Source organism: Polyodon spathula, chromosome 5, assembly GCF_017654505.1.
Source record: "Polyodon spathula isolate WHYD16114869_AA chromosome 5, ASM1765450v1, whole genome shotgun sequence".
In the NCBI taxonomy this organism is placed as follows: domain Eukaryota; kingdom Metazoa; phylum Chordata; class Actinopteri; order Acipenseriformes; family Polyodontidae; genus Polyodon; species Polyodon spathula.
Window position 1 is genome coordinate 11616170 of NC_054538.1, and position 14439 is coordinate 11630608.

General features: G+C 36.3%; 1 protein-coding gene across 3 annotated transcripts in view; it reads right to left on the reverse strand.

The window, feature by feature from the left end:
• The window catches only part of mpv17 (mitochondrial inner membrane protein MPV17), a 43209-nt gene that overhangs the window by 4878 nt on the left and 23892 nt on the right, over nt 1–14439 (reverse strand). For all 3 annotated transcript variants that reach the window (XM_041249744.1, XM_041249746.1, XM_041249743.1), the window contains exons 4-5: nt 10019–10111; nt 5142–5237 (exon numbers count right to left, since the gene is read on the reverse strand). In XM_041249744.1, coding sequence (XP_041105678.1) covers nt 5142–5237; nt 10019–10111 — 189 coding nt within the window. The remainder of the gene's footprint in view (nt 1–5141; nt 5238–10018; nt 10112–14439) is intronic.

Below are 14439 nucleotides of genomic sequence, written 5' to 3' on the forward strand. Positions count from 1 at the left end.
TTCTTAACCTTGGAAGCCTGGTAGAAATAAGGACTATAACCTTTTGCCAGCTAATTACCAGTGGACTTTGAAAATAATATATATCTTTTATATACTACCTGTCACCTTTACCACATAAACAACAGCAGAACTGTGAATTGACCTGTGAAATAAGAGCTCAAGTAATAGCTCTATCACAAAGAAAGCTGTAGTCAAAGGACCAATGCATGACCAGTACTGACGTGTGCGTGTGTGTATCAATCCCTGCAAACTGCACGAAACTCTGCAGAATGCAGAATAGATGAGCATGAAATACATCACTGGCTAAATAAAGCATCTTTACTTTCCTTGTTCTTTAATATGCATTACCATTCTAAAAGCTGTTGGTTGAAACAAACATGATAACTGCTTCCTCCATGTGTTAGCACTTCTAAGGCATGTCAGTGGTTTGTGGTGTTGCAGGTTTACAGTGATAAATCATCACTCTCGTTTCTCTACCTGACAGTGTCTTCTTGTCCTGAGATCCTGCTAAGTAACATGCTCATTATGAGTCATAATACAGCAGTGCTCTGAATGATTAAAATGAATCATATGAATGGCTGAACTGAGAAGAGTGTGTGTGTGTGCAGTATTGTCTAAGTGAAATGAGTCTGGCAGATATCTTCTTTAAAAGACAAATAATTATCGACTCATCTTAACCTGTGTATATACATATATGATCCAATAACTGCAAACAGCATGAGACCCTGGACCCTCCTAGTTCAAAATGTCATGCCCCAAACTAGCATTCATCATTAGGCTGACAACATAATCTGTCCATCCAGTCTTTAAAAGGAAAAATTCTGCAATGGACAGAAAGCCATCCAATGATGACATTGGATATTGCATATTGACCAATGTGCTCCCAAGCCTCCAGAAAAAACTAACACTACAAAACACAAAACAAATGGGCACAAGGGCCAAAATAAAAAGTTTAGACACAAACTTATGACACATAACACGCAGCACACTTCAACAATACCTACACCCATTCTAACAGTAACATTAATTGTGAAATTAGCACCTGTGATTACCATTTTTATACACGTGACTGGAGCCATCACTTATTCAATTTAGGGCTCCAGCCACATTGTCACGTGTTATGGGAGGAATTTTACCCCTTCCCTGCCTACCCAGTGTTCCCCACACACATTAAACTGCCCCTACATTTGATTTACTACTGATGGAAAAATATATTTGTAAACACTTTTACGTTCAATCGACCTCACCTGCTCCCTCCACCTGGAACATGCTGCATGTCTGTCAAATTTGCAGATGTTTGCAAATATTTGAAACATATTTTGAGATGCTGCTGTTACATTTTTAAGTAAATATCTTGTTCGTGAGACTGAACATTTAACTTATTGTTTCCTGTTGCTGTCTTGCAAACAATGATACTGAGTTTTAATGGTTAATCCTAGTGCAAACATTTTTAAATGAACAATGAAAGTGATCAGACACGTGACCTATTACGTTACTAGCACAACTGATTAGCGGTTGGCTGGTACGGCTTGATGGAGGTGTGGCCAGTAGTACAAAATGGAACTGCGTGGACTAGCAGGAGAGCCCTTGGGGAGAAGGCACTGTGCTGACCAACTGGAGGCCAAAACTATGGAGGCTGGGAAGGTTACATGTTCGTCCAGTCTTTTGGGAAACAACTCTGTTGACAGGAAGTGCCAAGGCGAGGAGAAGAAAAGACGCTCACTTTCCTGCAGTGGCCGTACGTGCTGTCCGACTATAGTCATATATAATATATATATATAGTATATATATATATATATAATAGATATAATCTACACATATACACACATAATGGATGGATTTTTTATATATATATATTATATATATATATAAATATATATGTATATATATATTATATATATATATATATATATATGTAGTTGTAGCGTGTGCGTGTGTTCACCCTCAATACAACCTTTGTTTGCACCTCAACCATCAGGTCTGTGTTTCATTGGTCCGACACACCCCTACTGGTAATAGTAATCATCTACAATGATAACTGACTCTATGCCCACTTCCAATCAGTGCCTCAGAATTCACAGCAGTAATGATATAGCAACAACCTTTTTTATCATAGCAATCACAACAATGAAGCCCCCCTACCAAAGTCAGCCCTAAATATCAGCAACTTCTTTTGACTGTAAACAGACTCTCAGGCAGACAGTTCCAATCAGTTATGGTTTTATTGATGTCTGCCCAATAACAGGGAACAACAATCTTTGAGTTTATAGTTTTTCATTATAACTTTTTCCACTTACATTCATCTTCCCTTTAAAAAAAAGCAATGGGAAAGTGATATTTCAATTAAGCCTACTGTATAGGGAAGATGACTTGCTAGGTAAAATGGAACAGTCAAATTAAGCCAAAGAATTGAAAACCAAATCAGTCTGCCTTTCTGTCAAAAATAACCATTATGGCATTATTTCCTGCTAATATCTGTATCTAAGTTCTGCAGAGTATTAAGTGTAAATAGACTGCATCATCTGAATATCATAATACAAATGCAAAGGAAGAGATTCCCCAAAATGTTGGCAAAGTGAATCACTGCTTATATGCTGTGAGCTAAAATACTATAACACTACAAGTATTCCCATCTCTTAATAACCAGCACACCCACTGCAAAAACTAAAAATGAATAACATTAATTTGAATAATCAATGTAATGGAAGCATCACAATACAATACATAAGAATAATATGATAACTTCTCTATTTCAACAAACAATAAAACATTTATTTCAACACAAAAGGAAATACATTTACTATCAATGTATTCATTTAAGAAGTACACTGAGCCTTATAGGAACATGTCTTCCCGAAAATGTCATAAGAAACTATATTTCTGACACTAAAATCACTAGAAATCCAAGTAATTACCACTACATTACTCAGCAGACATTAAATCATATCCTGACCATGTTCCAGAGGATGAAATAATATAACTTGTGAATGGAATGGAACGTAAAAATGCTTTATGTGATATTAATAATTTGGAGCATCACCCTTAATAAGCTTGAAGAATTTTCAGTTCACTACAATTAGATATCTGTGTTTTAGAAGTTATATAGCTAGGTATTATTATCTGTAGTCAAATGCCTCTTTCAGCATGAGAAATTCTAACTGCTTTTGCAAAGCAGAATAAATTCTAGTTTTATATATTCCCGTTTTAATATTTGTGGATCCTTTTTCAGTCAGTCCTGGTAGTATCTATGGTATAGGCACCCAACAATTTGTCATGACAAAAAGGATGAGTGGTGTAAGAAAGATATATTGTTTGAGACTGATGCATTCTGATAAATGATCCGGCGAGACTTAATCTTTGGCTTATGAATGACATGTCGTCACGTCATTCATTGGATCATTTATCAGTATGCCATGTCCTGTAAAGAAGAAAACAGTGTTGGTGGCCTAGTAACTTATGAATAGCTTATAAAACTTTTAATGAAATAATGGATTTTTTTTTTCTTGGTTGATTTATGCCCATGAAAAATGTCCAATTCAGCAAATATGGCACAACTAAGGTTTCTTTAAACTAGGGTATTGACTTTCATGTGTTCAGCTGCTTTCTGCAACACAGTTAAACTCAAGGAACACTTAAGGGACAAACTAAGCGGAAATTTAACTTAAGGTGTTTTATGCAACTGGCTACAGGCTGTTAATTGGCATGAACAACACCATGTGTGATGGATACTGGAGAATATTTAAACACCATGTGTGATGGATACTGGAGAATATTTAAACACCATGTGTGTGATATTGGACCATATTTAAACACCCTGTGTGTGTGGATATTGGACCATATTTAAACACCCTGTGTGTGATATTGGACCATATTTAAACACCCTGTGTGTGATATTGACCATATTTAAACACCCTGTGTGTGTGGATATTGGACCATATTTAAACACCCTGTGTGCGTGGATATTGGACCATATTTAAACACCCTGTGTGTGTGGATATTGGACTATATTTAAGCTCCCTATGTGTGGATATTGGACCATATTTAAACACCCTGTGTGTGTGGATATTGGACCATATTTAAACACCCGGTGTGTGTGGATATTGGACCATATTTAAACACCCTGTGTGTGTGGATATTGGACCATATTTAAACACCCTGTGTGTGTGGATATTGGGCTATATTTAAGCTCCCTATGTGTGGATATTGGACCATATTTAAACTCCCTATGTGTGGATATTGGACCATATTTAAACTCCCTGTGTGTGTGGATATTGGACCATATTTAAACTCCCTATGTGTGGATACTGGACCATATTTAAACACCCTGTGTGTGTGGATATTGGACCATATTTAAACTACGTTTCAAGTCATTGCTTACTTATTTTAAAAAAGTAATCCTAACATGATCAATCCCAATGTAGGGGTACTGCGCCAAATGTAAATGATGTATTTTTAAATAAACTACAGCCAAAGGAATTTTACGGTGTTAACACTTCTGCAGTTTAATGAATTGCAGATAAAACAACAAAAAAATGACATTAAAAAAAACAAACTTTTAAACAGTTTAAAAACCAAAAACAAGCAAAGACAAATGCATAAGCTTGTAGAGTGACAGTATACTGATTAAAGAGCAGAGGCTGCTTGGTAAGGTTTACTGGCAAAGGTATTGCTGTGATGCAGTTTAGAAAGATTCATTCCATGGTGCTGCCCAGTCCTCCAGAGTCTATACACTTCAGGTACTTTATACCTTATATTTGATGCGACACACTGCTTTATTGATCCCTTCCAATTCTTGTCAGTCTAATTTCAATACAGGCTCTTGACACTATGCTTTGCCAATTTATACAAAGTAAATAGCTGGATTGCTCAGGAGGCACCTTTGCTTTCGCAACTGCATCAGGCAATGTGCCTAACAGATGTGACAAAGGGAGAAAGATTCCCAGGGAGATGTATGGTGTAGTGCAAATGTGTGAAACAAAAGTGTTTGTCAACATACCAGGCAAACATTTAGTTTCTGCTTGTCACAAAGCTTAGTTAAAACCACCAAGTTGCCAACAAGGGAATGTTGACGAAACACAATGGCCTCTTTGAATCTCAATGAGCAATACATCTTGATATAAAAATCATATTAAAACCCTTACCCTCTTTAACTTGTTCCAGTTTTCCTCCATTGTCAGTCCATTCAAGGTTCCACTGATAGTAAGGAAACAGCCAAGAAAGCAAGGAGAAAAAATTGCCTGGGGAGAAAACACACACACTCTTATTTATTTTCTTCTCTACACTATTAGCTGGGTTACAATTCTACAGAATTCTGGTAGAAAGTATGTTCTAAAGAATATAGAGCTTCAAATTCAGATATTCTACTATATTTTACTTTCTTAGAGTTTTGATAGGAAGTATTTGACACTTTCAACTTCATACCACAGTAGGTCAAGGCTACCGTAGTTAAAAAGATCACCATGCTAGCGGAGGTATTTATCAAGTTTCCCATAGTAAAGAAAGCCCTGGATAGGTCCAAAAAATGCATGTTGTTAAGTTGGGAATCAAGGGAGGCAAATATGCATTTAAAATATGTCTGCAGAACCAAATAAAGTCAAAACAAATTGAAAACATTCAGTGCCTTATTGTATGTGTACATTATTATACATGTAGAAAGCCACAAAAAATGCTGTATTTTGGCACCGAAACATTCCCCGACCCTATCTGCTAGAGGGGTCCCCACAAGTCTCAAGTGTGTTATGCTATCTAGGACATGCAACGTATCAGAAGGGAGATGTTCACTTCCATGTTTGCTTCATAGAATAACAGATAAATAAAAGATAGTCTTCACTGATAGATATTCCATTATATTCCACTGAGGCTTTACCCTGCCACTGTTGTACTCTAACAATGGCTTGCGGTGTATTAAAGACCATTCACACCTCATTAGGCATTTCAGAAAGAGATGTTCTATCCCCAAAAAGTTGTGGGTGTATTGCAATACGCACATGTCTAATTTCCAACACCTTTGTGTCAGTGTCATTTCAGAAATATTGTTTATCCTACCAACATATAGAGTATAGATCCACCGACTTTATATACTGAACTGTACTTGAAATAAACACAGCTACTGAGGATGGGGATGAATTTATTTAAACTGCTTACTGAACAGATTGACTGGTATTATTTGTGTGCAGAGTCTAACTTTTTTGGAAAAAAAGTGATAAAAAAAAGAATAGTCTAAAATAATATAATTACAGGTCTCCATACTACATGTGTTCACCAGAGCAATTTACATAGATAAAAGCTACATTACGGAGTTAGGAGATGTGACTGCTTTCTTAAGGTTAAGCATACCACATAACCCATAAATTAGACCGCACAGCTGTTAACAGTGAATGTGACTCAAGCTGTGTATTTATAACTGTAAGAAAAACAACTTTTCAGCATGGGGTAAATGTACTCATCCAAACAGCATGATCTTTTAAATATTATTAGGAACAATATACTGACCAAAAAAATAAGAAATGTGCAAGACATAGGGCACAATGCAGTCAATTTATTTTATTATATGAGCTTTGATTTCCTGTAATACATTAGTTGCACCAACAGGTCACGCATGACTGAATAAGTGTAAACCTATGTATAAGTTACCAGTCTGTTGATGACAGACACAGAACAGTCCGTCACTGGCACCACAGGGGTTTTGGAAACCTTTACCTTAACGGGGAGAGATGTTTTATCTCACTGAATTATTGTCTTCCTACATCCGTGGCCATACAATACACTCACATGATGTCAGTCTGTTGAGACTTCCATGGTTTAAATGCATACCTGGGGTGAAAGGACATTCTCTTACCTCACCCCTAGCCTTTGGAATTGCTTACCACCTTTGGTCAGATAAGTAGATTCTGTTCCTGTTTTCAAATCTCATTTAAAAACATACCTCTTTGAAAAGGCATTTCTTGGTACATTGCCTTTGGCTTTTAAATTGGTTTTTGAATTTACCTCAAAGGTCACCGTAGGGGCGGAAGTTAGATGTTAGAAGTCGGCCATCTTGCTGTGAGGCAAATCTGGGGAGTACCCGGATTTCTTTACTGTGATCAGCTGTGTTGATTGCTGTGATTGGACTGGAGCCGGCGACACGCTGATCACATGGAGGTGTCTGCTAGTATATATTAAAATGATGGAAACTCAGCTCAGCTGTCTTGTGTTTTCAGGTATGTGACTGACAGTGGCCCGAAAGAACTGTTGTTCTGTGAAAATGTGTTACATTTACTAAAATAAAAATAATAATAAAAATGCTTTTAAAAAGTCCAAATTCCCATTGAGCTTATTCTATTGACTTTTAGTATTACTATGCAGGACAGCCACTGTAAGATTGTTACCTTTATTAAAAACGTGCACGGATTAATCTATTGATTAATCAAAAATTAACCGATCAAAACCGTTAATCAAGTGACAGGCCTAATTAAAATGTAGAATGTATTTATAGTTTGTTTGATTTAAAAAAACGCTGTGCACTTGTTTACTAATATTTACAATGATTTGTATTGAAATGAAGACAATTTTAAATTACAAATGAAATCTGCCTTTGCAGTAAGTTCCAAAGGTCTCTTGATGCTTCCACTAGGTGCCATCTATTAATCCCATTCCAATAGGAAAGAGACCTGTTGCTGTGAACAAATGTCTTGGTACCTCTGTAATGCATCTTGTACCATATTCCAGGCATGACAGGAGGGCATGCAAAGGGCAGCATGCCAGCATACAATGTGTTTAGCAACATACTAAAGTCCCTTTCACACTGGCACTCCTATCCGTCCGGACCTAGGTCCTGGCTAACCGGGTCACAATCCTGTGTACTGTGAAACTACGTACCTCTATCGGACTGGATCCCAGCAACCCACTTTCACTTCCGCAAGGAACGTTTCTGTTTATGTCACCCAGGTCAACCCTGCTTTATCAAAACCAGTGTGAAATCGCGTAGCCGACCTGCATAACTTTTTAAATAACCGTTATCCATCCACTACTCTACACATTAATCTTTGATGCGGTCTGTTCTTTATAAATTAGTTGGTGTTTAAAGATTTTTTGGATGCAATCGATTTGTGGAATTAATGCATTTAATGTAGTTTTTGTGAACGTCAGTTATTAGCATGTGTGACATGGATGAATACTAAATTTTTTTTTTAAATGTTGTGAGAGTATGGTAGCATGTTTCCTATTTCACACTGTTATTGTTTGTTAAGTCAAGGTGTCACATTAAAAGACAAGATGATAAAATCGGACAAGGTTACAAGGTAAAATGGGACAATGGATTCAAAGTTTAAAATTTTTTCATGAAAGTTATACCACTGAATTGCAAACATTATTTCCTAATTTGTGAGCCACTTGACAGCTTTGCAATGGCTCAGTTTTTTTTATTTTAGGAAGGACATTTACAACATTGTTCCTGGATGACTGAAAAGACCACAGGCAGAATGATAAGCAGTGCTGCAACAGCAATAAAGCCAACGAACAAGACCATGATTCTGACAGAGTTAGTGCCACCCATCCCAGTCCTTGGTGTGTTCTCTTCACCTATATGTCTCCTTAGTCTTGTTGATTTTGTAGAGATGCCTTGTTTTCCTCTATCAGATTAATCAGCTTTACACCCCAATGGCTTTACAGCTCAGTGCCATGAAATCTACCAAAAATCAATGGAGTCTTCAATACTGACTGCTCCTGTACATCCAAGACCAGTTTTATTGCCTATATTCTGGCTCCAGTTACATCATACCAGCCAGAACCACACACTGATATGTCCTTATGCCCGAAAGTACAGGGAAATACCTAATTTCATAAATTAAAAGTTGCTTTTGAATAATGTAAAGAAAGGCACGGTTCTAAAATTAGATTGTGGACTAAAAGCAAAATAACCTTTGAATCCCATTATACAAACTATGAACCAAGCAAAATTCTGCCTAACAGTTAACAAGCTATTTTCAAGTAATCCTTTCCTTGTCAATAATAGAGTGCTGTTTGTCTCGAAAGATTTTCATTCCTGTGTATTCAACAGGGGCCAACACGCATAACGTTCACATATAATCACAAACCCCAATTACTCTATACACCTATCAGTATAATGAGCACGTGACATGGCAGGCAAGTTTTCACTGGAGGTGTAAATGTGTAAAGGTTTCTTTGATCTCTATATGATTTCAAGGGTTTTCTCTCATTATTATTTATATATGTACATTTATATATGTACATGCTAAATATTTTGTTTTAATGTCTGCAGCATATTGGTTTAGATTCATGAAGGTGTTTCACGTTCATTGATTTTCATGTTGAGTGCTGATTTTGATACTGGCACAGAATCGTGAACACAATGACGCACTGCTGAAGACCATACCACATGGTTCATAGTGTTTGTTAACAGAGTGATACAAAGGAGATAAGCAGCCGTGTAATAAGCACATGTGTACTTCAACTTCACCCCCTATGGGTAGTTTTTTGTTCCCTCACGGTCTTCCCAAAGCTTCTTCTGTGCCAATACCACAATGCAGCATACTGTTTCGGCTACATAAGCCACAGCGTGTGTGGGTATACCCCAAGTCAAAGGTGACTTTATGCCAGCCCAGTAGGGCATAATATGATAAAAAGCAATAACTACTCAAAAATGTGATTACATATAAACCGCTAATTTTGGTAGTTACCTAATACATATTCTTAAACAGATTTTAGTTTATCTTCTGTTGATTATCAGTAATTTCTCTACTTCTGCATAACTATTTTCAGTGCAGTGTGAAAAATACTAATAATTCTTAATGAAGTAAGATAACACATTCTCCCTATTGGGGATAAGATTAATTATCTCTTGAGAGATGCAGGTCTTGTCTGCATGGGTGAGAATGATCTGGCAGAGCTGGAATACTTAGATGTGTCTTTCAGCATGACACAGCATATTGAATTTAATGTAATTCACCCCTATATTTTAAATACCACATTTCAATCAATATTGTAAAGCGAATCTGAACAATAGGTCCGAGCAACTGACCTGGTCAAGCAGCATCTTCTTTAAAGCCACAGTTTTGTTTCCTCCAGGAACAAGCCGATCAAGGACCTTGTACCATCCTCCTACTACAGGACCCTGGAAAATAAAAAGGACATCATCATTATGTATTGCCCCTGCTTGATGTTCGAGGCCACCCATGCCAAGTGCAGTACTGCTTCTTTGAGATTTGTTACATAGCTCAGTAAAAAAAAAGCTGAAATGAAATCTGCAGAGTCCCATTAACATGTTCAATTTTACTCTCAAAAAAGAGTTGTTTCAGCTGTAGGAACGCTGAAGTGTCCCTTTCCTGTTCATTCTGTGGACTGAACAGACACTCTCATCAACAGATCTGTACCAGTGGTAGCTATTTAATATATTCTGAAACCTCATCTGTAATTCATAGAAGCAAAACATACAAATAGGAACAAATTGATAATAAAGGAACTCCATTTATTTATTTTTTGGTATTTATATAACAGTTTAGAAGAAACACACACACACATATTGTTAAAGTGTATTAGTTGCCTTTTCATATGGTCTTTTTCGAAGACCAGTGTGCTTGTGTATTGTAAATCAAGAATATAAATCTTTTGTTTTTTTATCTGGGTTATGAGTAAAAACAAACTACAAATACTACTGACAAATGTGCCATTACACTTAACTGCTCATTAAGAGGTTAGATGGTGGAACTGGATGCAGTAAGCATTTAATCACTTCAACCAGTCTACCTTAATCAGAATGAGTCATTTCCTTAAAAGAAAAGAAAAACATGCAATGCATAGCATGAACACTCACTTCTACAGCAGGAAAATATTTATTGCCTCTTAAATGAATTGCTCATTCACTGCTCGGGAATCTTAACTTGGTGTCTGCTGTATACTGTATAAAATATAAAAAAGGTCTGTGACAGGATGGTCGAGTGACATCACAGAGAAGGAAGGAAACACAGACAAGGTACTAGGGGAGTCACAAATATGCTTTTTGTTTAATTGTACATAATAAACAAAGGTCTATACAAAACCCACAAACGTAAACGCACACAGACGAATGGCATAGCACAGAACACGAAAAACTCTTACCCTCTCTCCACCCTCCTCCCCCCCCCCCCCCCCCCCCCCCACACACACACACACACACACACACACACAATAGTGCACCGGCAGCACTTTCACTGCTACACCATCACAAGGTCCAAAACCATTTAAACAGATCACTAAATATACAACTAGATTCCTTAGTCTGTTACTGTAAGTACTATCAATGTTCAAACATTGGATTTGGATTCTCCAAGAAACATGTTGGTGCCCAAGTAGAACTACAGTAAAAGCCAGTGTTGACACATACAGTACAGAGGGTGCTTGTAACCCTGTAATAACTGCAAGGTTGTAGTGACACGTGTACTAAATTTCTATAGGAGGCCAGGAGTGCTGACTTGTGGCTCAGTTAAATAGTTTAGTGAAATGTATTATGTATATTTTTGTAATATTTAACATAAGTCATGCTAGATACTGTACTTTATAGAACACTGAGGGTAAGTGTACTAAGATGGGCCAGTCACAGCGTAAGCATACCACCATTTGCATTTTTGTTGCGACACTTAGCAAATTATACATTTTGTCGTATATACTATCAAATGAATACCTAGCACACTTCTTTTTATTTTAGCCTACCGGTAATACAGAATAAATCAAGCTGCTGCATTTTACACATTGGTGTACAATGCGAATAAAAGATTATTTCAAATTGAAACTAAATGATTTTAGCTTTTTTTTTTTTTTAAATTAAATTATTATTTTTTTAACTTGGCCTACTTAGTAGTCTAGACAATTAACACACAATAGATTGTGGTCCTATACAGATGCTGAGAATGAGCTGCAGGGGTTAGTGGCCTATTGCTCCCAACATGTTGGGGGAAACCAGAAATGTCATAGAAATGTGTTTAAGGCTTGTAAGTACACTCTGACTTTAGTGAAAATTAGGTACTTGGGGGTTCGCCTCAAAAATGCATTGAGCACAACTGGCAACCCACGAGAAAAAGTGGAGTGGGAAATCACAGCGGCTGTTTAAAACGTGCTTTGAAAAGTTCTTAACAAATTGATGCAATAGTGTTGCAATTGACAGCAGCTTTAGTACATCTCATTATAATATTTGCACTATCTCCGCCCTTTTTTTGCGAATTTATGCAGGAACGCCCTTAATTATATATTCATCTAAGGTTGAACCACAAAGAAAAACAATTGCTGCAAAGCATTCCCTAAAAAGCCGCTAACAGCACTGTGCATGTTTAGTACATTTCACCCTAGAGTTCTGACTCATCTGATTTGAGACTATTAGGACAGGCGCAACACTATAGTACATCTACCCCTGATACTTTCAATGTAACAGTACTTAAAAGCAAATGTATTCTATTCATAGACATGGACTACTTGGGTATTTTGATATAAATGGAGCAACAACACAGAAAACACTGGGATAAAATTGCGTAATACAGAAAATAAATGTGTTGTTTAAATGTGTGTGGACACCAACAAATAGCACGCAGAACAAACACACAAATGTCCCACCATTTTACTCGCTATTGTTCCATACTTCATATGAAGTATATTGAATGTAATGACTTTAAAAAAAAGTCAAAAATAAAGCATTTATCATCAATGTGACAAACATATTGTAGAAAAAAATGTAATTCAATATAAAATAAATTAATTTTAACAATCAACAACATACTGTACAACTAAAAAAAAATGTAATAATTTTATTTACTTCTGATTTTCAAGTTAACTCTTAAAGCCTATACAGATTGGATTCGACGCGACAACTGAATGTGTCGAACGACACCGCACCACGACAATAAATAAATAAACAAACAAATAAATAAATAAATAAATCACGTACTTTTTATATGAGCTGTTCACAGCCTGCAATGTGGCGGGCGACACTGAAGCGATTGGTGTCTATTTTTGCGATTCTGTCGCATGGCAGCTAGTTAACTGACCAGTGAGGAACAGCTTCCTTTGCAAGCCATCGATAAACAATGGTGGAAGAAAAGATAATTCTTACACTATCAAAATACCCAGAGCTGTAAAACACAAACATTGTAAATATTGTAATTTATGTTAATATACTTTTCAATATAAATAATTTGAATGATGACAAGATTTTTATTTATTTTTTGACATCTGGTAACAGAGTTGTCAAAAGTTGTAGCTGTCAATTCAGTTGTTTTCTTGAAACTGACAGACGTACTCATAACAGGACGCACTGTTCAAGGCACAGACGTCTACGTCAATTAAATACATTTTTTGTTTGCTTTTCGTACAGTTCTGTATATTTTATATCAAAGTAATCTACTCGAAATATTTTGTTTCCCTTTCTTACTGTTATAAACCTGAAAAGTCTTGACCCATCTCACACACAAAGAGCTCTTTATTGCTGTTTATGTTGCGAATATTTAACTATAAAATACAGAGACAAACATATTGGAAATGATTTTAAAAAGAGTATCTTGACGAGATTGAAACCACTCATTTACAGACAGTTCTCCAGTTCATAGCAGATCACTGCTGGGTTCTATACCTTTATTTACACTAATATCCAAGAAAGTTAGTGAAGGACACTGGACAGTAGAATATAAGAATATATTATTATTATTATTATTATTATTATTATTATTATTATTATTATTATTATTATTTATGATGATTTAACCTTTACTTAACCAGGAAAGTCCTACTGAGATTAAAGGTCAAGGGATACTTGGTGAAGAAGGTGGCACAGCTCACACACCCCCACCCCCCCCCAAAAAAAAAAAAAAAAACACAAAATCAAATGAACACAAAAACAATTTAGGCGCATCGGCCAAAACAAAACCATGTCTCTGCTACATGTTTTTGTTTTGACTCCTTTAGAAACACTGAGTTTCAGGTCATCCTGAAGTTCATCCCAAGACCATGAAGCAAGAAAACTGAATGCTTTTTTTCCCAGACTCTCCTACAAACTTTAGGAACTGTGAACAGCCTGGGTTGTAATATTAGAAATACTACTAGTTGCAATTAACAATTTATTAAGGCAATTTGAGATTTTGCAAAGTATAGCCTTATAAACAATTATGTACCAGTGTTTCAGAGTTCGCAAAGATAAAGTCGTCAGACCAGCCAAATGATACAAATCGCAATGATAAACAGAATAACCCGTTGATTATAAATCTCAACGCAGAATGGTACAATGGATCCACTTTTCTTAAGACCATGGTAGCAGACACTACACGTCCTAAAAAATGGTCATCCATACTTGTGGATGGCATAATATCCTCTGAATCATACTGAAAGTTTTCACAACGTATTCAACATTTCCAATAATTACAGCAATTTAGATTAAGATATGTATCAGAGATGGCTGCAAGACTCTGATTAATTTACAGGCCC